A 21,694-nucleotide genomic window follows, 5' to 3' on the forward strand; every position below is an offset into this window, starting at 1 on the left:
AAGATCTGAACACTGATAAAACTTCATCAATATGTTAAATTTGTTGATTTTTATTATGAGAATTGTTTCAACATATGTGTGTTTTAAATTTTTATTATGAAAAAATACTTTATTTTAAAAAGAAAGAGGAAAATATAAATAAAAAAAGATCCCTGTTCTGTTAAGTAGAGAGTGCAGAGTGGAGTGGCACATGACCTGGTTGCTGAAACTTTAATCTTCCATTATCAATCCCAACCAAACTCTCCTTTTTCTCTGTTCAATTAACTGACCCACCACCATACCCAACTCAAACTTTTCAATTCTATACTCTTCTTAATTTCTTAGTTCTTGTCATTCAAAGTTTGTTGTAGAACAACTTTGTCAAGTGTGTTGTGCTGTGTTGTGTTCTGTCTCAACTCAAAAAGCTATGTACATGAAGTGCCCATCATCATTAACCTCCCATTTCTCTCTCTGTCTCTCTCTCCTTAAAAAAAGCAGATTACTTTGCCTGCTATTTCGTGCAATTTTTCACTTCTAATTTGACTTTACATTCCCACAAAAACCATCTTTTAATACCCTATACCAATACCATATGGCAAAACAGCAAAACCAGGTTAATACCCTCTTTCATCTACGCAACATCTTCATTAACAATACAAACATAATATTTTCGGAAAAAAAGAAAAATGTTATAACCACCTTTGATATAATGTGATTTATTCTTCATCATGGCTTTGTTTTAGATCTTACGTTACATTACATGATTACATCACATGCAAGTTTTGCAATGCATTTCATTGTGATTGTGATCTGCACCAATTTGTGGCGGTAGATCCATGATTGGATCTGATTGGTGTTGTACATGAACATTGTTAACATTTTGCATGTGGGAGTGGACGTTGCAGGGAAAAGGCCAAGAGAGGGAATTGGAACTCGAAAGTGACGAGTCTGAGGCTGAGATTGAGGCCCCATTGCCTCTAACTGTGACCTCTCGGGTATGATATTTATTCATTTTTTTTCTTTTTGTGGGTGTATTAAATTTGTGTCATTATGATATTTGAAACTGCAAGTGCAACAGCATGGATCGATCATTGTGTAATGCAGGCTTTGTATATGTTGGGAGATATCACTGCAGGGCCTGCGTTTAAGTTCACGCAATGGCTCCAATTGGTTCGTAAGCGCACTGCAAAACATCGTCCTTCTGGCTTCCCTCATCGCACTTCCATCACCATGTCGTCTACTTCTTGGTTAGTTATTGCTACTTTCGAGGGTTCTCTATTTGGGAAAATTTAGATACAATTCTTCAGGTGTTTTTGGTGTTCATATTGGTAATCTGTGTTAACTTTTAAAACAAACCTTTATTGGGCTGATTATCAAATTACCAAAGTAAAACTCTTAACTCTTACCCAAAATATATGTAGGGAACTTAATCTAAGTTTTGTTATTTTCTTTACCTTTTGGTTGGGCGTGGTTAAGAAGTGAAGTTTGTGACTGTTGCTAATGTTCATCATTTGTGGCTCAGCGTTAGCGAACGGTTGGAGGATCCAAAATTGGAGTTACACCCGGATCAGACAGAAATTAGATTGTGGGAGAGGCTTGGGAAGGCTGCAATGTTGGACATTGAGTCGAGCTCTTTTTCTTGGGACATGCTCTCTTCACTGCACCACACTGAACACGGTAGTAGCAATGAACAATCCGAAGATGAGATGAACAAAGCTCTCGAGGTTAATTGCTTTCTATAATTGTTGTGTACAAGCACTAGTACACTAAATGCTTTTTTGTGGTTAATTCTTAAGGATCAAATACCAAACAGGGTTGATATTTTAGATGCCACTTGTGTGTGGTGGATTGTTAACATAAGTTGCACATGTAAACCAATGCACAGCTCGTGTATGAATATCCTTTTTGGCTTTTTTATTTGTGCCCCTTATATGTATGAATATAAACTTGATCCTATAATTTTTGCTTTTTGCTTGGTGGATAAAGTAAATGTGGTTTGAGCATGTTGATAATAGTTAGCTTTCTAAGCTATGAAGAATAGTGATTGTTTTTCTGGTATGGCTACATCAGATGTGTATTTTCTTAATTTCTGGATTGATGTCTCCTCAATTGTGTGCACATAGGTAACTGTAAATTCTGGAGGAGTTGTCTTCTTTGCCTTTTTCAATCTGCCTGGGAATGCCGATATTTATCCAAAAGAAGCAGCAGCAGTTATAAAGATATCACCATCAAGAATGGCAACACAGTCTGAACGCCTTGGCTACGAATTTGCCAAGTGGTTGGGAGTCCAAACTCCACAGGTTGTTCCCTAAGCTTTCATAACACAAGCACCACATCTTCAAGCATAGCCTAGTAGAGTATACTTCTTCCGTATTCATTTTCCTCTATTAATTGGAAGATGCAGTGTAGAGTCATTCACAATACCAGTCATGAATGGCAACAAATAAAGGAAGCTGCGGAAAGAGCTAGAGAAGCAGCAAATTCTGAGGGTGATGAAATTGGCGAGGTGACATGTTTTGAACTTTTGGAAGCACTCGAGCTCAGCCGGTGTCTCTTTTTTATGAGGTATGATCCATCTGATTTCACTTAGTTCAGCTTTAGCATGGAAACACGGAATACCTTTGCTTGCTTTGTCACTTCCAACAACTATATTTAAATGCAGACATTGCAGCAGTGCTGCTTCTGATGTCTTGCATTGAATTTTGATATCCTTATTGGACTGTTGACTTAGCTTGACAAGCCTAAAGAAAATATTTAAAATAGATTATTGTTCTTTCTCTTACACAAAAATCCCACCACTGTGTGACAAAGCAAGTGTCATTCTTGATACTTAAGTTGTTCTTGATTTGTCCAATTTTTGAAGCATACTAAATAGAAGTAAATTTTGTTCGTCTCAGTGTTGTTTAAAATAGGAAAAGGGAATATCTACGGTACAACTGGAGGAAAAAACACACTTGACTGTTGTAAAAAATAAATTTTGATTATTATTTCTGAATATTGAGCATGTTCTTGCAGTTATGTACACGGTTCACCCTTGCTTGAAAGCTCTACTGCATTCAAGTCAAAGGAATCTGCAGAAAGAACATCAGAAGCTCTTGGCAGGGTGCTGATGCTGGACCTTGTCATCAGAAATGAAGATAGGTTGCCTTGCCGTGAGCTTAGATGGCGTGGGAATCCAGCGAATTTGTTGTTGGCTGGAAAGACTATCTGTGCAAATACAGATGTGCTAGAAGCCGCTGTTGATTCTGCAATTGACCGATATAGACCAAAGATGATATGGGCTTTTCAGAAAGAAAGAAGGTCAACTTCAGTAGATTGCAGACTCGATTCTCACGATCCTGGTTTGATATCACATTCCCCTGATCTTTCAGATATCTCAGAATCTCCAATATCTCTTGACATCAACCATATAAGTCAAACATCTGAAGAATCACTGTCTCCCGACATTAACATAATAGCCATTGATTCTGGTGTTCCTCGGCGACCCCCTGCTGGAAAACGTGCAAATGATCAGGTTAATTACCCTAAGTTGATTGAGTTGTTACTCAACAGTTCTGAATTTGCCTCAAACCTGATATATGATGTAACTGGAGGGAAATTAGGATGTCCTCCATCAGAAGACATGGACAAAACTGATATATATGCGAACGATATAATGTCTGTAGTTCATGCGTTCCGCGCTGGTTTCCGCGCTGCTCTCAGGGATCTGCAGGGATTTCACATATTCCTACTCACACTTCACCAAAGACTTGATACCTTGTTACGATCATTTATGAACATTATGAGCAAAATATCTTTGGGAGAATTTGACAAAGAAGATGCTGTAGTTCCTGACTCACCTTCACTAGCAGTTGGTGGGCATTTTTACTCGCCATCATGTAAAGAGAGGCTTGGTAATGATAACCATCATGATTTGATTGATTCAGAACCACAGAGAACTGCTTCAAAAGCATCACCTTCAGGCAACAGAGATTGCAGTGACTTTACTCCTACCCCAAGAGAATCTTGCCATGGAAAGTTCTATAGAGGAAATGGGGAACCACTGCGTAGTCTCCGTTTGACTACTAAGCTCCGTGACTTCCATAAATTTGCCAAGGTTTGTCTCCTAACAAAACATAACCTTGTCTCCTAGTCACTTGATTTCAATGCAGCTTTTCGAGTAAGAAAAACTGTTTTGTGCAATTTTTCTATTTACATATTGGATAGTTAATAAACAATCAGCCAGTGGCATATTGCTTTAAAATGCAAAACTATAGGACTTTAGTATATGTCTGTGCATAAAAGTGACCAATTTAGACAATGCTTATAATTCCAAGACAATGTGCTCCTATTGCTTCCATGAGCGAGAGTGCAAATATTGTAAAGATTGTTCTTTGCGACCAAAATGTGGATTTTCAAATCATACTAAAGTAATCCAGGGTCTCAGGATTGACTGGCAAATAGGAATATAAGACTAAAAGCAACGTAATTTGCTGTTTCTTTACCATATAAAACAGTGATTTACCTTGTCTGTTCCTTATTTTTTCACTTTTTTGAAATTGTATCATACTTTCCAGGTTGATGCTGAATCCAGTAGAGAATTGGAACAATGGAATGAAATGCTTAAAAGCGATGCCATCAAACTATGTCAGGATAACAATTTCAATCCAGGATTTTTTGAGGGTAGTGATAATAACTGTGCTGTTGACGCATATGAACTTAAGGTTATCTTCACTTTATTGCTTTCAAATCTGAAAATAGAAGACTCCTTTCATTTCTGAAGGATTTCCATTCATGATGCATTACCCTTTTAACTTTCAGATACGACTTGAGCATATTATCGAGAGAATTGCATTGATATCAGATGCTGCAAGTACTGAGAAACCTTCAGCAGTGACAAGTAGTCTGTTCATCGGTGGAGCATTGGCTGCAAGATCTGTTTACACACTGCAGTACTTGGGAATCACAAATATTTTGTGTTTGTGTACCAATGAAATTGGACAGTCAGAAACTCAGTATCCTGATCTATTTGAGTATAAGAATTTCTCTGTAAGTGATATTTACTGTATTTTTACCTTCACTCACTCTAATGTCTCATTTGCTAAGATTTATTTTATGGATGATGATATATTTACACCCAGAAAAAAAAATCCACTTGACAACTCAAAATATTAATATAGTTGTCAAATTATTATTTTCTTTATCTTATATAGTTGAGCTTGTCCTTGATGTCTTTCTCTACTTCCCTTAATTTATTATTCATGCAATCTAAGATAAGATTAATCAAGTGAATTTACAATGAAGCCTTCTGATCACCAAATGATGGAGTCGAGAAATCGATAGGGTATATCTTGCTTTGCAATTCTCTTTTATTTTTTTTCTCTTTAAATAGTTAGTTTCTTCTGATCTCCCTTGGCTGATAGCTCCTTCTAAAACAGTAAAACTGTCAGCCTAGCTCTAAAGAAATAGGTCTCAAGATTTTCTTGATTAGAAGTATGATTTGTCACCAATATGATGTGATGTAGTATTATTCTTGTGATTTTCTTAATATTTTTTCTATTACAATTTACTTTTAATTTTATGTTCGTTTTAGGAATGTATTCATACTTATTTTGTTCATTGTTCCTTTTGAGCAGGTATGTGATAGTGATGATTACAACATCAGCGGCATATTTGAAGAAGCATGTGATTTGATAGATCATGTTGAACAAACAGGTCAAAAAGTCTTAGTTCACTGCTTTGAGGGGAAAAGCCGAAGTGTTACATTGGTCCTCGCATACTTAATGCTCAGGAAGTAAGTAAAAATTGAAATTATATATGCTCGCTTTCTCTTCTGCATGGTTAAATGGTATGAAACAATCTAATTTGGCAGCTAAGAACCATAATGTTCTTTGAGTGACAGTTGGAACATGTTTTGAACTGATTTTTTTATGGTGCAGGAAGTATACTTTATTAGAAGCATGGCAAGCTTTGAAGCGAGTTCACTGTCGAGCACAACCCAACGACGGTTTTGCAAAGACCCTATTGGACTTAGATCAGAAACTACATGGAAAGGTTTCGATGGAATGGCATCAGCGAAAACCAATGATGAAAGTTTGCCCAATATGTGGGAAGAATGCTGGGCTAAGCAGTAGTTCACTCAAGCTCCATCTGCAGAAATCACATAGAAAGCTGTCCTCTGGAAGTGTAGATAGCGCCATGACTATGGAAATCGAGAAAGCTTTGACAGCTTTGAAGATTAGCCGTGGAGGGAGTGTCAGCCCCACACAAAGATAATCTCATCCAATAATAGATCAATAGAAATTGTAAATCCATAGATCTTACGCTGCCAATTATCAGCAGGTTAGAGTATCTCCCAAAGGGTACCAAGTGCAAGTTCTAAAAGTAAATCAGAATCAAGCATATCCCATTGGGAGAATTTGTACTATTTCAATTAAAAAACAATACATTTAGATTGACGATGTCTTTGGCTCCTTTAGCTAAGCGGATCTGTTTTATATGATATCCTTTTGGTTTCTGGAATGCACCACCAGCTATTTGTGATTTTTCACCCTTGTCTATATGTTTTCTGAACACTGGGTGGATTTTGATTTCTGAGTATTTTCGAACCGAACCTATTTGAGTCGAGTCAAATCGATCCAACCCAAGCGGAACCAAGTCGATGACTACCAACAGAAATTTCTTTCGGCCATAAGGATACAATTAAATCAGAATCAAGCATATTCCATTCGAGAATTTGTAGTCTCATAATTAAAAAAGCATACATTTGATAATTGATCCTTTGTTGTCATACAATTATTTTAAATTAAGCTGTAAGAACTTAAATGTTTACCTTTAAAATTTCTTTCTATAAATAAAAATTGGTCACTAACGGAGCTATCCAATGTTAATGGAGAGACATTTAGACCACTAGTATTCAATTAAAAGCTTTGTCCAATGATAACTAAAACAAACTATGACTATGTTTCTTTTTGAAAAAAAGAGAACCGCTCACAAGGCAACAACGTTACACAGGAAGAGCTTCTGCTAGTGACTCCGGGGCACCACTACTCCCGTTGAGCACAATCACATTACCATCAGAATCAGCATCCACTATAACTGAGTCACCCTCTTTAATCTCTCTAGCAAGCATCTTCTCGGCCATGCTGTCCTCCAAAAGTCGCATGATGGCTCTTCTTAGAGGTCTAGCCCCATAACTAGGATTGTATCCCTCTTCAACCACCCTTTCCCTAAATCTTTCTGTCACTGAGAGATTAATCTCTTTGGCCTTCAGTCTTTCAAACACCTCCTTCAACATTATATCAGCTATCTCCTTTACCTCCAGTTTTGTAAGTTGCCGGAAAACAATCATTTCGTCCAACCTATTCAAGAACTCTGGCCTAAAGTATTGTTTCAGTTCTTCAGTCACCAAGCTCTTGATTCGATTGTAACTGCTATCCTTCTCATCATAATCGAGGTCAAATCCCATTTTACGTCCTCCTTTCTCAATCACACTGCTTCCAACATTTGATGTCATTATTAGAAGAGTGTTCTTGAAGTCCACAGTCCTTCCCTTGCTGTCTGTTAGTCTTCCATCTTCTAGGATCTGAAGCATCATGTTGAATACATCAGGGTGTGCTTTCTCAATCTCATCAAATAGTACAACAGTGTAGGGACGGCGCCGAACTGCCTCAGTCAGTTGACCACCTTCAGTGTAACCAACATATCCAGGGGGTGAACCAATGAGTTTGGAGACCGTGTGTCTTTCCATAAATTCACTCATGTCAAGCCTAATCATGGCTTCTTCAGAACCAAAATAGTATGCAGCCAATGCTTTGGCCAATTCAGACTTTCCCACACCAGTTGGACCAGAAAAGATGAAGCTGGCAATTGGTCGATTAGGATTCTTCAATCCCACCCTGGCTCGGCGGATGGCCCGGCTAATTGCTTTTACTGCTTCATCCTGACCTATGACTCGTGTGTGTAAAGTCTCTTCCATCTTGAGGAGGCGATCAGATTCATCAGTTGAGACTTTCTCTACCGGAATACCAGTCCAGGAGGAGACAATATGTTGTATGTCAACTTCAGTAACCATGGGACCTCCATCTCCTGCCTCACTTTCTGCCTTGCTCATCTCCTTGCCTTTTTCTATAAGTGACGATATCTGGGTCTTCAAATCCATTTCTTTATCTCGTAGCTCTCCAGCCTATTACAAAATTCATAAATCATCAGCACCATAACACACAATAATTTGCAGAGATATAATCAAGTTCAGTTGAACAAAAAACAAACAAATGCATTCGGAGTTTACTTAAGGTAAAACAACTTTAAAAAAACTAAAATAACATTGTCGCATTGGATTTGTTAGTTGACTATAAAATTTAAGAAGTCAAATCTTGGGTAAAAGTATATTACCTTTTCAAAGTCTTGATTGCGAGCAGCTTCTTCTTTATCTTTCACAATCTGTCTGACCTCCTTGTCAAGCTCTCTTGCTTCTTCAGGTAACTAGACAGATGCAAAATTAGCAAAATTAGCAACATTAGCACTGTAACAGACAAAAGAACTCCGGTTATGAGACAGGTAGATGAACAATATACCCGTGCATGTTGAAGCCGAACCCGGGAACCTGCTTCATCAATTAAATCTATAGCTTTGTCGGGCAAAAATCGATCACTGCAACAGATTGAATTATTTATAAAAGCTAGAAAATACTTAACATTCGAGATATAAGAAGGATTTTAATAAATTCATTCCAACATACATTTAAATATAAATATAAATATTGTAATACATTTTAAAGAGATAAACTAATATAGATAAGAAAGATTAATATAAATATGAAAATTTTCCAGTGATCTAATAAAAAAAACATGTCTGTTCCAGTGCAACCAAAAAGATAAAATGAATCAAAAAAGAAAAAAGAGGGTTTAAATATGACAAACCTAATATACTGGTGTGACAGCTGGGCAGCAGCTACAAGTGCATCATCTGTATATTGGAGCTTGTGATGAATCTCATAGCGTTCCCTAAGCCCTTTCAGTATCTGTATGGTTTCATCAACTGTAGGCTCCGGCACCTTAACTGGCTGGAATCGCCTCTCCAGTGCTGGGTCCTTTTCAATGTGCTTCCTATATTCATCCAACGTTGTGGCTCCAATACACTGCAAAAAAAATTTCACACTTCCTTACAATAGTTCCAAGTTCCACTAACAGTATGTTTAGTATAAGCATAACCAGGTGCCTTCAAATTTCACAACAGTCTACAAATACAATATTATTCTTAATTCTTGTACCATTTAACCAAAATTGAACTGCTGACCCTGCAAACGGAAATTTTTGAAGATAAAATTCCAATACTAAATATTAAAAGTCCACATTATTTAATTCAACTAACACGCCAAAAGCAAATGATCATTTATCAGAATTGCTAATTGATATATGAACTTACCAGATCTGTTAGTTACAGTCAGTTTTTAACTACTTACAATTTAAAACAAAAATACTGAACAACCAAAAGACTAGGTATTCCTGTATCTAAAACATAGACTTGCAAATATAGCCTAAATGTTTGATTATTGACAAGCAAGTTGGCAACACAGAATAGAACAAGTCATTTTATCCTTTAGTATTTATGTTTTAATGGCAATACATGCACCAGGTTTTCTTTTCTCTAAAACATATTTGCAAAAATAGCCTAAATATATGATTATTGACCAGCAGGTAGCAACACGGAAGAGAACAAGTATTCCTTTTTCTTTTTTTTTGCTTCAATAAAAATATCAACGGAAACACAGACTCATTCACCCCCCCCCCCCCCCCCCTAACACATTACACAAATTGTTTTTGAAGTCTAAATCAAATCAAAATACATTTTGAAAATGATGCGAAAATATTACCTGTAGTTCACCTCTGGCAAGAGCAGGTTTTAGTATGTTGGCAGCATCAATTGCCCCCTCAGCTGCTCCAGCTCCAATCAGAGTGTGTACTTCATCAATAAAAAGTATTATCTCATCACTTTGTTTGATTTCCTCCATTAGTTTCTTCAATCTCTCCTCAAACTCTCCACGATATTTAGTTCCAGCTACCAGTAGACCCATATCGAGGGTTATAACCTAAATCATGCAGACCAAAGGTTTCATATCAATCAGAACTCCCAGAACTATTTAAACACACAAAATCCAAGAACATTAGTCAACAGTGAATGATAAAAACTGAGGCATCGAATAAGACTATAAAGAAGTAAGAAAAGTCTTCTGCAGTTAACATGTGAAATACTCAGAAATAAAAAAGTAAAGAAATAAGACATTGTTTTAGGATGGATCACTTTACATAGACTCAGCACGATAAACATGTTGATATACTTTACAACAGTATAGCATTGAAAATGAAATAGTAAATCTACTGAATTACAAACAAGATTTTATAGATCATAGGGATCAAATAATTACTACTAACCTTCTTTCCCTCTATGGTTTCAGGAACATCACCATTTGCAATCCTTTGGGCAAGCCCTTCAGCAATAGCGGTCTTCCCAACCCCAGGTTCTCCAATAAGACAAGGATTATTTTTGGTACGGCGACCCAAAATTTGAGTGACACGCTCAATTTGTGGCTGCCTACCCACAACAGGATCCAATTTTCCCTATAATTTAGGTTTTGAGAGGGAGAAATCAGTACGAAAAAGTCATACCATAACACAGAATGAAAGCTTATCTTCTTGGCATGAAGAAAACTAGGAACTGGCAATTACCTCTTCGGCTAGCTTGGTCAGATTGGTGCCATACTCCTCCAAAGTTGGCATCTTATTGCTATTACCACTTCCGGGGCCAACAGTAGCACCAACACTGTCAGCACCCTCGCCAACCATGCGGATAACCTGTAACATCCAGTGAGAATACAAGAATGATTTTACACACAAATTAAGATAAAAACGCATTCCATACCCAATATAAATAAGTTAAAAATAAATTATGATACAATACTAACCTGAGCACGAATATTATTTGGGTCAGCACCCAAATTTTCAAGAACACGTGCTGCCACACCCTCCCCCTCTCGAAGAAGACCAAGAAGCAAGTGCTCAGATCCAATATAATTGTGACCTACAAATTTCAAGGAATGAGCTAAATTGAAGATTGGAGTCCATTCAAAACTGAATCTAGTTCAGGATCCTTTCCTTCTCTTTGTAAAACGCTCTATGATTGGGTATTTCTAAGTTGTTATTTTATTATAAATAATTAAAATGTAGTTGACTCCACTGATAAAGGCACAGGAATAAATATAACCGTGTCAAATCACTTCTATCTTCTTTAATAAAATAAATGGCAAACGAAACAAAAGAAAACTAGAGATAAATAAACAGATTGGAAAAAAGAAGAAAACTCTAGGCAATACAAATAATTTTATTGCAATTAAGTAATAATAATCAAAGGGAAAACCGCATTTACCAAGTTGGCGAGCTTCTTCCAGTGAGAGCTCCAAAACACGTTTTGCACGGGGAGTAAATGGAATCTCAACTGCAACAAATCCACTACCCCTTCCAATTATCTTTTCCACTTCCACACGAGCATCCTTCAGGTTAAGACCCATTGACTTCAGCACCTTGGCAGCAATGCCAGTGCCTTCCCCAATAAGACCCAATAAAAGTTGTTCAGTTCCAACAAAATTATGTCCCAGACGTCTGGCTTCCTCCTGGGCTAGCATAATTACTTTGATTGCTTTCTCCGTGAAGCGCTCAAACATGGCTTTAGGTACGCATCTTTTAGCCCTTTCACGACGGGAAGAAGTTGAAGTCAACATCTTAGAAGGAAAATTTTGTCGAGGTCTCGAAAGAAGATCCAAAGTGTTGAAAGTACGCAGTCCAGAGAAACTCGACATCCTTGATGCAGGCATTCGTAAGTTAGTCATCATTTTGACAGATCTTCTTGATTTTCCTGATGCCTTGTTCTGCCCGTGCCTCTGCCCGCTCAGTAGGCCAGGCATACCAATAGACTGAGCCAAAACCCTAGCCATTATTCCTATATTGTTGCCTACCTTTATCAACAAAACAAATCAGCAGATAGAAACATGCGGACTGGTTATCATTGGGAATGAAATAAACCGAGGTCAAGCAACCAAGATAATGAAATGAAAAACAGCAAGTCATAAATAAAAGAAAATACATATTGAATGGAGAAGAAAAACTTTCAGCAAGCACATGGGCGCTACTTCTTTAGAATACAAGTTAATCATTTAAGATTAAAAGAAATTCAGCAAACAGCGCTAAGCCATAAGGGAACAAAATTGAACGACAAAAGAAACCGGCAGTGACAGAACTTGGCAGTTCCAAAACCTAATTGAAACAAACTTTTGCAGAAACAGAACAACAAACATGAAGAAAAGTGATAAACTCACCGTAAGCGAAAACAATTGACTTCAGAAAAATACGAATAGAAGAAAACGGGGAAAAGGGGAAATTTTTGGAAGATTAAAGAAGATAGAGGAAGTTGAGGGATATAGAGAGAAGGCGTGGTAGGGCGAAGAGGGAGGAAAAAGGAACTCAGATAGAATGACACATACATACATACATATATATATATATATATATATATATATATATATATATATATATATATATATATATAAAGGAAATGTTGTGTTTTGGTATACATATTTTCTTAATTTCTATTTAAACTGAAATAATACTTTATTAATTCTTTTCTTTTAAGTTGTTATTTTTTTTTTAAGATAATGATACTTTAATAATATTTTTTTACAATATTTTAGTATTGTTTACGTGTCATTTTATGATTAGTTCAAAATTACTTCACAACCAATAATAATAATCATAAACAATAATAATCATAAACACTAACATGGAATGACACGATAATATTAAAATGTTATAAAAAAATATTGTCAAAGTATCATTATCTTTTTTTAATTTAAGTATTTTTTTAAAACTAAAATAATTATTTATAATAATAAATTATCTATATAATAAATTTAAAAAACTTATTTATAATTATTTGTATCATCGTTATAAAGGATTTCCCTTTTTTTTACATTTTCTTTTTATTTTACTTTTGTGATAATTACTTTTTCATATTTAAATAATATTTTGTAATTTTTATTTTTTTAAATGAGTTAAATATACTTTTTAGTATGATGTGAAATTAAAATTTATACTTTTCACAAATTTTAAATATTTTGATCTCCAATTTTAAAAGAAATATAATTTAATTTCATTATTTTTTTTCTTTCTTGCCGTGTGTGTTAAATATTGTTTTATATTAATATTGAAATTATATATATCGTTCCAACATTTCAAATCAACACGAAATGTCATTCAAAACATGAAAAGAAAATAATATTATTAAATTAAAAATATTATATATCAAATTTTAAAGTTTTGAGATTAAAATATATTAAAAAAGTAAAAATAGAAATGTAATTATTTTAATTTAAAATAACGATTAAAGATAAAATTGAAAAGAAAACTTGTACATGAAAAATAAAAATCTCGTAGTATAAGATAACTATTTATAATTGGTTAAAACATATACATATATTTATTTACTTTTCTTATAATAAAATTAATAAAATCTTTATATATATATATATATATATATATATATATATATATATATATATATATATATATATATATAAACATATCTATACGATGACGATGTTAAAGTATCTCTAGTTGATTTAGCTAAACCGATCTGTTTTATACGATGTTGTTTCTCGAAAGCAGCAGCAGCTATTTGTGGTTTTTTTTTCTCATATAACAGATTTTTTAATTTATGAAAACAACGTATTATAGTTAATATTTACATGAATAATATAATTTTGTAACAAATCAGAATTGAGTTTTTTAGAAATCGAATCCTAATTTTTTATTTTAATAATTTTTAAAAGAAATATATTAGAATTCGATTTAAAAAAAACTGAATTTTAATTTTTCTTTTAATATTTTTTATAAAAACATATAACAGTTTTTGAAAATCATTGAAAGTGTGAACTATTTTTGAAAATCATGCTTATATAATTTTCGAAAATCATCAAGTCTTCAATATTAAAAAAAAAAATCATTGAAAACTTCAACAATTTTCAAAAACTATTTAAGGTTATGTTAATTTTTAACATATTTTTAAAATTTTATTTTTAACTTAAAATTAATAAATAATTTATTATTTTAATATTTAATATGATTTAATAGATTATAATATATTAAATCAAAATTTACATTATTATTATTAATATTATTATTTTCAGTTTTATTATTACTATTATAATTTTCATAACAATTATTAAAATAATAACATATATTAAATAATATTATAATAAATTAAATATTTGGTCGTACTTGTTGAGAAATCTCTTTTTTTTGGTTGAGAACGATCTCAATTCTTAAAAGATGTTGATGTATTGTACATTTGCATTGTTTAATTACGTGAAACTTTTATTTAAATTAAAGAATTTTGATATGGCAAAATTTAATTGGTTTATGTTAAAAAATGCACCATAAAGATTTTCATGCTTTCTTCAAAACTTGATATGTCCCTTAGAGACCGTATTTCTCAAAAGCATCAATCTTTCGCATATGGTTCTTTCCATCTCCACCAATTCAAAATGTCCGTCATCAAGATTATAGTTTTTTAAAAAAAAATGTCTTCTTTTTGCCCACGTTGGGGAGTCTAGAGCATTACAGACCAATTAATCAGCCTTGGGGGTTGCACAGAAGCTTGGTTACAAAACTGGGTTTGCAAAGGGAATAGGATTGGGGGATACAAAACTGGGTTACAAAACACGCCTATTCATCTTCCGTATAATTGATCACAAGCTGAGTATTGATCAAAATAGCGAATCTGGCATTGAACTAAAGACTGTTAATGGACTTGTGGAACTGAAAAATGTAGACTTTTCTTACCCTAGGCCAGAAGTTCGGATCCTCCTTGAATGTGCCTACTCTTGTAAGAGCATTGTTGTCTCCCTCGTTGAGAGGTTCTATGACCCAACTTTAGGTAAACTTTCAAAATTAGAGTTTCAAAAAAAGGTAAACTTTCAAAATCACAGTTTCAAAAATGTTTTTCCAAAAAAAGTCATGTTAACTTTCCATATTCAATATTCAACATCTGGAAAACAATAAAATGGAAAGATGGGGAAGTGGCCCGTTTGAGGCTCAGAAGAACTCGGTCAATAAATGAAGACCAATGTCACTATATGGAACCTTAATTTAAATGTACAATGGTACTTTCACATGACAATATGTTAATATCATCTACATGTCATTTTGTGATTGGTCTAAAATTACTCTACAATCAATGATAATAATCATAAACACCAATATGGACAAATCACATAATGATATGATATGTAGAAAGTGTTAAAATATTGTTAAAAAATGTTATAAAAGTATCATTATCCAATTTAAATGACACTCTTCATACTCTTGCAAAACCCAAATTGCACAACTACAAAATATCTATTCAACTCCAACTTCGGCCATCTTTGCTTCAAAGCCACAACTAAACTTGCGCGAATCCAAATCGCAAAAGCTAAACCACAAATCTTCTTTCATGAGCCCTGTTTTCTTCTCCTTCAACATCTATGATTACTGGTTTACAATTTGTCTTTGTTCAACCTCTGATGTTGGGATTTATTGGTGAAGAAGAGGAAGCCAAATTTGGGAAAAATGTGTTTTTGATTAGGATTATTAGGTGAATTAGTTTTTTTAAAAGCTAATTGAGATAATTAAGGTTAAGGGAATTTAATTACATTACTTAATTAAAATTAGATATATGATTTAAAATTATCATTACAAGTCATAATTTAAAATTTTCACATAATAAAATCATTTAAATCAGCATCACCACATCAACGTACTTTTGACACGTAATTGTTACGCTTTTTCAAAATTTAAGACTTGGGACGGTTTTGAACAAGATAACGCACTTGATATTCATCTTCCATCCAGTGGACTAAACCTAAATATTTTATTAATTTTATAATAAAAATAATTTAAATTTTTTGTTAAATTCAAAAATATCATTTAAAATATTAAAATAAGTTAATCATTAATTAAAAATTATATTTTAAAACAAAATTTAAAAAAATGTGTTAAATGTTTTTCAAAAACCGTTTAACATTTTTATTTTTCTTTTTAATTAAAATTAATAAATAACTAATTTATTTTAATATTTTATAATATATCAAATCAAATTTTATATTATTATTATTATTTTATTATTATTATGTTTAATTTTACTATTTTTATTCTTAATTACATAATAATTATTAAAATAATAAAATATATTAAATTTCATAAAAAAAACTAAAGATTTTTTTAATTTTATAATAAAATTAATTTCAAAAGTTTGATAAATTAAAAAACAATTATATTTTAATATTATAATAAATTAATTATTATTAAAATTTAGATTAAAAAAATTAAATTAAAAAATATGTTAAACAAGTTAACTTTAAAAAAATATATTAAAATATCAAAATAAATTAATTATTTATTTCAACATAATAAAATAATACATTAATAAAAAAATATATTAAAATAATAACAATATAAAATTTGATTTAATATATTTTAACTTATTAAAAATGTTAAAATAAAATAATTATTTATAAATTTAAAATTTAAAATAGAACATAAGAAAATAGGTTAAAAGTTAACATACCTTTCAACTATTTTCGAAAATTATTTAAGTCTTCAACGATTTTTTAAAATCATTCAAGTTTTTATCGATTTTCGAAAACCGTCCAGTGAGTTCAAGTTCTGCCGTTTGAATCTTTAACATATTTTAAAAATCGTTTAGATTTTCAACCGTTTTCAAAAATTATTGAAGATTTTAAATATTTTTACAAAAATTGTTAAAAAATAAAATCATAATTCAGTTTTCTGAAATCGAATTCTATACTAAAAATAAAAACAAGTACAATACCGAACGGTCTTACTCTTAGCGGAATCTTTCCTCTTTTGTCAGCGCCCGCTCTAGAATATCTTCTGCACACTCTGCTCACACCCAAAGGGTGATCATTGCAAAGACAAGGACGACCGACGACATGGCAAGATAGGAAAATAAGGGTAAGCTAGTATAATTTAATTAACTATGTAAACATATAACTTACATAAATCTAATATAAATCAATAAGTACATCATGCAACAATCAATCATACATTTCCAACCGTAATCATACAACAATGCATGCAACGACTGACCACTATACTCTAACTGTCCGGACTGTATGAATTATGTGTAGTTACGACTTTTGCATCCGGGTGATGTAATAGCTGGGATACCCTCAACAGGTGTCACCCAAGGTTAGTCCGTTTCGCCCAAGTTCACCTTATGGTCTAGGACTTCCTGTCATTCCCACACATGAGTTACTCTTCTCTACGTGAGAATGAGCAATCACGAAATATCAGGATAAACGCCAGCTAAGCTTTGTCCACATTCATACTATACCATTCCAATACCACTCATGAGATATTCTTCCTTGGAATACTCTTTCATATCCATATTATAAGTATCTCATCATACCTTCACATTTCATTAGAATTATCATACCATACTTAATCAAACGTTTTTATCTTATGCCAAAGACTATCGGCTTAGAGCGAACACTATGAGACTGGTGGAGACCGAACAGTTTCTCACTTCCTGAAGGACATGACCGAATGGTTCATAACAAATAAGATTGAAGGAGTGACCATACACTATTTAGGACCAACCACTAAGAGAGATCTCATTAACAGGTAAGGCCCATCAGAGGCCGAACGTAGTTAAGACCGAACATCAATACCAAACCGAGTACCAGAGCAAGACCGAACACTTAGTGTAAAATCGAGCGGTCTTTCACTTATTCTCAGAACGGGACCGAACGGTCCATACTGGATAAGACTCATCAAAAGCTGAACACTATAACCTTTGGCCGAACCCTATTGAGTTTGGTCGAACATTAAATACTTAAAGTAATTACATAACCGAATATATTATAAAACTAAGCGCTTAGTTTGAAATCGAGCACTACTGAAACCAAGCACTGGTACAGAACAAGAACTACCGAGACCGAGCGCTAGTATAGGACAAGCACTACTGAGACCGAGCGCTAGTACAGGACAAGTACTACTGAGACCGAGCGCTAGTACAGGACAAGCACTACCGAGACCGAGCACTAGTAAATGACAAGCACTTCCGAGACTGAGCGCTACTAAGGCCGAACGGTCATGAACTGGGAGGACTCCAAAGAGACTGAACCCAATTAATAACAGAGTGCAGAACAAGGTCGATCAGCCAAATCAGCGCATGACCGAGCAGTCAACAGCGAACCCACAGTTTTCTGTATAATTCTGCATAAACTTCTGCAGAATTATGAACACATCAAATTTTACCAAAACTAAACATTTTTCCAAACTTCTAATCTTCCAAACATGAATCATACACATCTCTACACTAAACTAAGAATACCTAAACCTTTCTAACATCAGCTAGAGAGTTTCATCTCAGATTTGAGAGTCAATTCTGCAGAATCATCAACTCAAGGACCGAAAATCAGATTTCCTACTTGTTGTACAGTTTTAAGTAACTCAAGAGTTCTAACAAGTCTTATACCGCTTACCCAGATTCTCTATACCGACCACACTCATAACGAACATAATTTCTCCAATTTCACTATCCCACTTCTTCACAATTCACTCGGCCATGAACCAGAAACTTAACATAAATACAATCAACATGAACACAACCATTTAATAGTCCACACCCACTCAACCGAATACAATTCATTAAATTTTTACATTCATACAGAATCGACCAAATCAATTTCATACAACATAGACTATTCAATCACCACAGAATCCAATTTCTCACACATACAAAATCATTAAACAACATTCACATACACTGTAAATTCATCAATTAAATTAACTAGCTTCCCTTACCTCGAATCCAAGAGACCACTTTTATATGTTTCAATCCAAGAACTTCTACAACAGCCACAATTTATGGTCGGTGCAGCGAAACCAACCGAAGAAACCAAAAGAGAAAAGACTCAGGAACAATGCAAGAACACATGCAAGCCAATCAATGCTTGCATGCACAGAAAACGCAAAGAATTCACAGGAAGAAGGTTCGGACCTTACCAACTTCAAGAGAGGATTTTGATCGGTGAAAAATGAAGTCCTTTATACCTGAAGTGCTCAAGCACCAATGTATTGCTGATCAGAAGAAGAAAGAAGGAGAAAATTTAAAGAGAATATGGAGAAATATAAGAAAGAAAGTAGAGAGAAGGAGGAGAAAAGAAGAGACTTGAGTTTTTAGAGAGATATAGATTTATGAGAAAATGAGATGAGATGTGGCTTGTGAAATTCTATAAAATGCACTCTCTTGTTTTTGAGACATATGTCCCTTTCTTCCGAGTGTTATTTTCAGAGTTGATAACATATCTCTTTGTAAAAATTACTAAAATAAATTTGATTTCTCATAAACCAAAATTTAATGTCTTACAAAATTGTGATTAATTACGATATATCGTAAATTAAAAAAAAAAATTGTTATACGAAAAAAATGGCTATTTGAGTTTTATCTCTCCTATCTATCGGTCTTTTGGACTTTTGGTGAAATTTAGTTTGTGAGCATTTACGTGTGTATATTATATATATATATATATATATATATATATATATATATATATATATATATATGTGTGTGTATATATATATATATATATATATATATATATATATATATTTGTGTTTCAATAAAAAACAATTGCAAATCCACCTTGGTGTAATTTTTTAACTTTTAAGTTGTATTTTTTGTATTGATGTTAGATGAATTCCAGATGTATCTCTCACTATTTATTTTATCATCCTTATTTCTATGATACTTTTTTTTTTATGTTTAAAGAGGCTGCTATATTAGTTATTTTGCTCTTTTAATGCATAATACACTTTTCCCATTCTTTTCTGTATTTTTTTTCTTCCTATCAATTCTACCTGTCGATTTATCTTTTTTTAAGTTGATAAACAAGTGAGAGAAGAAATGGAACATTTAAAGTCTCTAATATCAACCGAACAATAATATTTTTTTTGTAAAAGATTATTATTTGCAATACTTAATTGTTAGTTTATTTAAAGACCTAATTCTATTAACTAAAAATGTTTCTATTTAATAGTTTGAGTAATTTGTTGCGTTAAACTGAAATTAACATTTGAGCTTTTACATATTTATAACGATAAAATACTAACAAATTTTCACAAAAAATAACACTTGTTAAGATAATGCATTTATATATATTTTTTGTTCCTGAGTCATGAAACTTAAAATTGTGTATACATAAACTCCTTCATCATAAAAAAGAAGAAAATTATTGAGACAAATCCATCATACTATGGAGTTTAAGGATATTAAATTTAAATTACCAATGATTTCCTTTAACAATGTTGGGATCTTCATGGTTCAAGATTAAGCCCTTGGTCTGAATTTTTTTTACATTTTTCGTAAAACTAATATTTGGTTTGCTTCTATCCCACTATTTGAAATCCTAAATTTTATCGAAACACTTCTAATAGATCATACCGTAATAAATGACAATAAACACAACCAATATAGCACAATAATAACATTATCCCCAAGTGATTATCATTGGAACTTGTGCAAGTGGCAAATAATTTAGATTAAAACATTGCTAATCTATGGTTTGACTAGAAAAATTAATCTGATTTAGCACTACTTTAATAATTACATAGTCGAATTCACTACATAATGAATAAATTTAATAAACAATTAGACCCCCCCCCCCCCCCCCCCCCAAGTTATAGTTTGCCAAGCCAATTTTTATAACCATCCATTCTAGAAGTTGTTTTTTATGATCAGTTACTTACACCAACACACTGAAGGAAAACTAAGTATTTGCAAATTTTCAATATCCCAAAAGGAAGAATTCCGACAGTTTCAAAATGTCGCTAAGGAATATTGTACATAGTAAATCCAGCTCAAAATAGTTCAAATTCAGTAAGAGGATTTTGAATTCAATTCAAACCCTCCCTAATTTAGATGCGAGTTCTATTTATTTTTCGTTTAATGTATGTGTTGTATCTCATTCTCAATGAGACGAGTGTCTTTGAGTAAAAGGAAGACAAGAGAATGGTTAACTGTGTTAAGCTAGAGTTTACCCAAAAAAGAATAGTCTAAAAATATGGTACGGTAGAGAAGGGGAAAGTACTTAAACTGGTAGAAGCAATTCTAAATGCTGAGGTTGTGGTCAGAGGAACAAGTCTAGCATCAAAGGTGGTATTGGAGAATTTTCAATGGAAGCAACTCATGAATTGCTTCTTATATTGGAATATGTGATTTTTTATCCCTACCATCACACTATTGTTAAGCACTTTATGCTCATATTTGTTTCAATGAAAGAACTTCAAAAAACTCAAAGCAACTCATAATTATATATATATATATATATATATATATATATATATATATATATATATATATATTCATTTAGATTTATGGTACATAATATTTGATGGTGGTGAGACAGAAGGATAAAGAATCGTCCTTTATTCTTAACAAACAATTGATTAGAACCACTCTGGGTGGCCAAGGGATGATGAACCAAATGGAGAGAGTGAAAGGGCAAAGAAAGTAATTAAAAAAAAATGATTTTGGTAAAAACAATGCATCATCTCCTTACAGGAAAAAGACCTTTTGGGTTTATCTCCAGCTCTAACAAACTACATCAGGCTCCATTTCCCCA

General features: G+C 33.0%; 2 protein-coding genes across 4 annotated transcripts; one reads left to right on the forward strand and one right to left on the reverse strand.

Annotated features, from left to right (window-relative positions):
• The first annotated feature begins 190 nt into the window (after positions 1-190).
• Positions 191-6,460, forward strand: LOC124839408 (dual specificity protein phosphatase PHS1-like). 2 transcript variants are annotated; one of them, XM_047315225.2, is made up of 11 exons: positions 191-592; positions 885-974; positions 1,084-1,226; positions 1,502-1,703; positions 2,103-2,279; positions 2,378-2,544; positions 2,995-4,075; positions 4,536-4,682; positions 4,780-5,007; positions 5,595-5,752; positions 5,898-6,460. In XM_047315225.2, the coding sequence occupies exons 1-11, from the start codon at positions 572-574 to the stop codon at positions 6,232-6,234; spliced, it is 2,751 nt and encodes a 916-aa protein (XP_047171181.1). In that variant the 5' UTR covers positions 191-571; the 3' UTR covers positions 6,235-6,460. The 2 variants fall into 2 exon arrangements, with proteins under 2 accessions (XP_047171181.1, XP_047171189.1); XM_047315233.2 differs by having other exon boundaries at positions 2,384-2,544.
• A 325-nt stretch (positions 6,461-6,785) lies between these two features.
• Positions 6,786-12,482, reverse strand: LOC124839421 (chaperone protein ClpC, chloroplastic-like). Of its 2 annotated transcripts, none has more exons than XM_047315242.2 (10): positions 12,329-12,482; positions 11,383-11,964; positions 10,922-11,037; positions 10,686-10,811; positions 10,392-10,577; positions 9,833-10,048; positions 8,880-9,097; positions 8,535-8,610; positions 8,353-8,442; positions 6,786-8,143 (listed from the first exon to the last, which is right to left on the reverse strand). In XM_047315242.2, exons 2-10 carry the CDS (start codon positions 11,945-11,947, stop codon positions 6,965-6,967), a joined length of 2,772 nt encoding a protein of 923 aa, XP_047171198.1. In that variant the 5' UTR covers positions 11,948-11,964; positions 12,329-12,482; the 3' UTR covers positions 6,786-6,964. The 2 variants fall into 2 exon arrangements, with proteins under 2 accessions (XP_047171198.1, XP_047171207.1); XM_047315251.2 differs by having other exon boundaries at positions 11,383-11,968.
• Between the last annotated feature and the right edge of the window lie 9,212 nt (positions 12,483-21,694).

The sequence above is a fragment of the Vigna umbellata genome, chromosome 1 (genome assembly GCF_029865625.1).
Source record: "Vigna umbellata cultivar VRB3 chromosome 1, Vumbellata_1.0, whole genome shotgun sequence".
Taxonomy (NCBI): Eukaryota; Viridiplantae; Streptophyta; class Magnoliopsida; order Fabales; family Fabaceae; genus Vigna; species Vigna umbellata.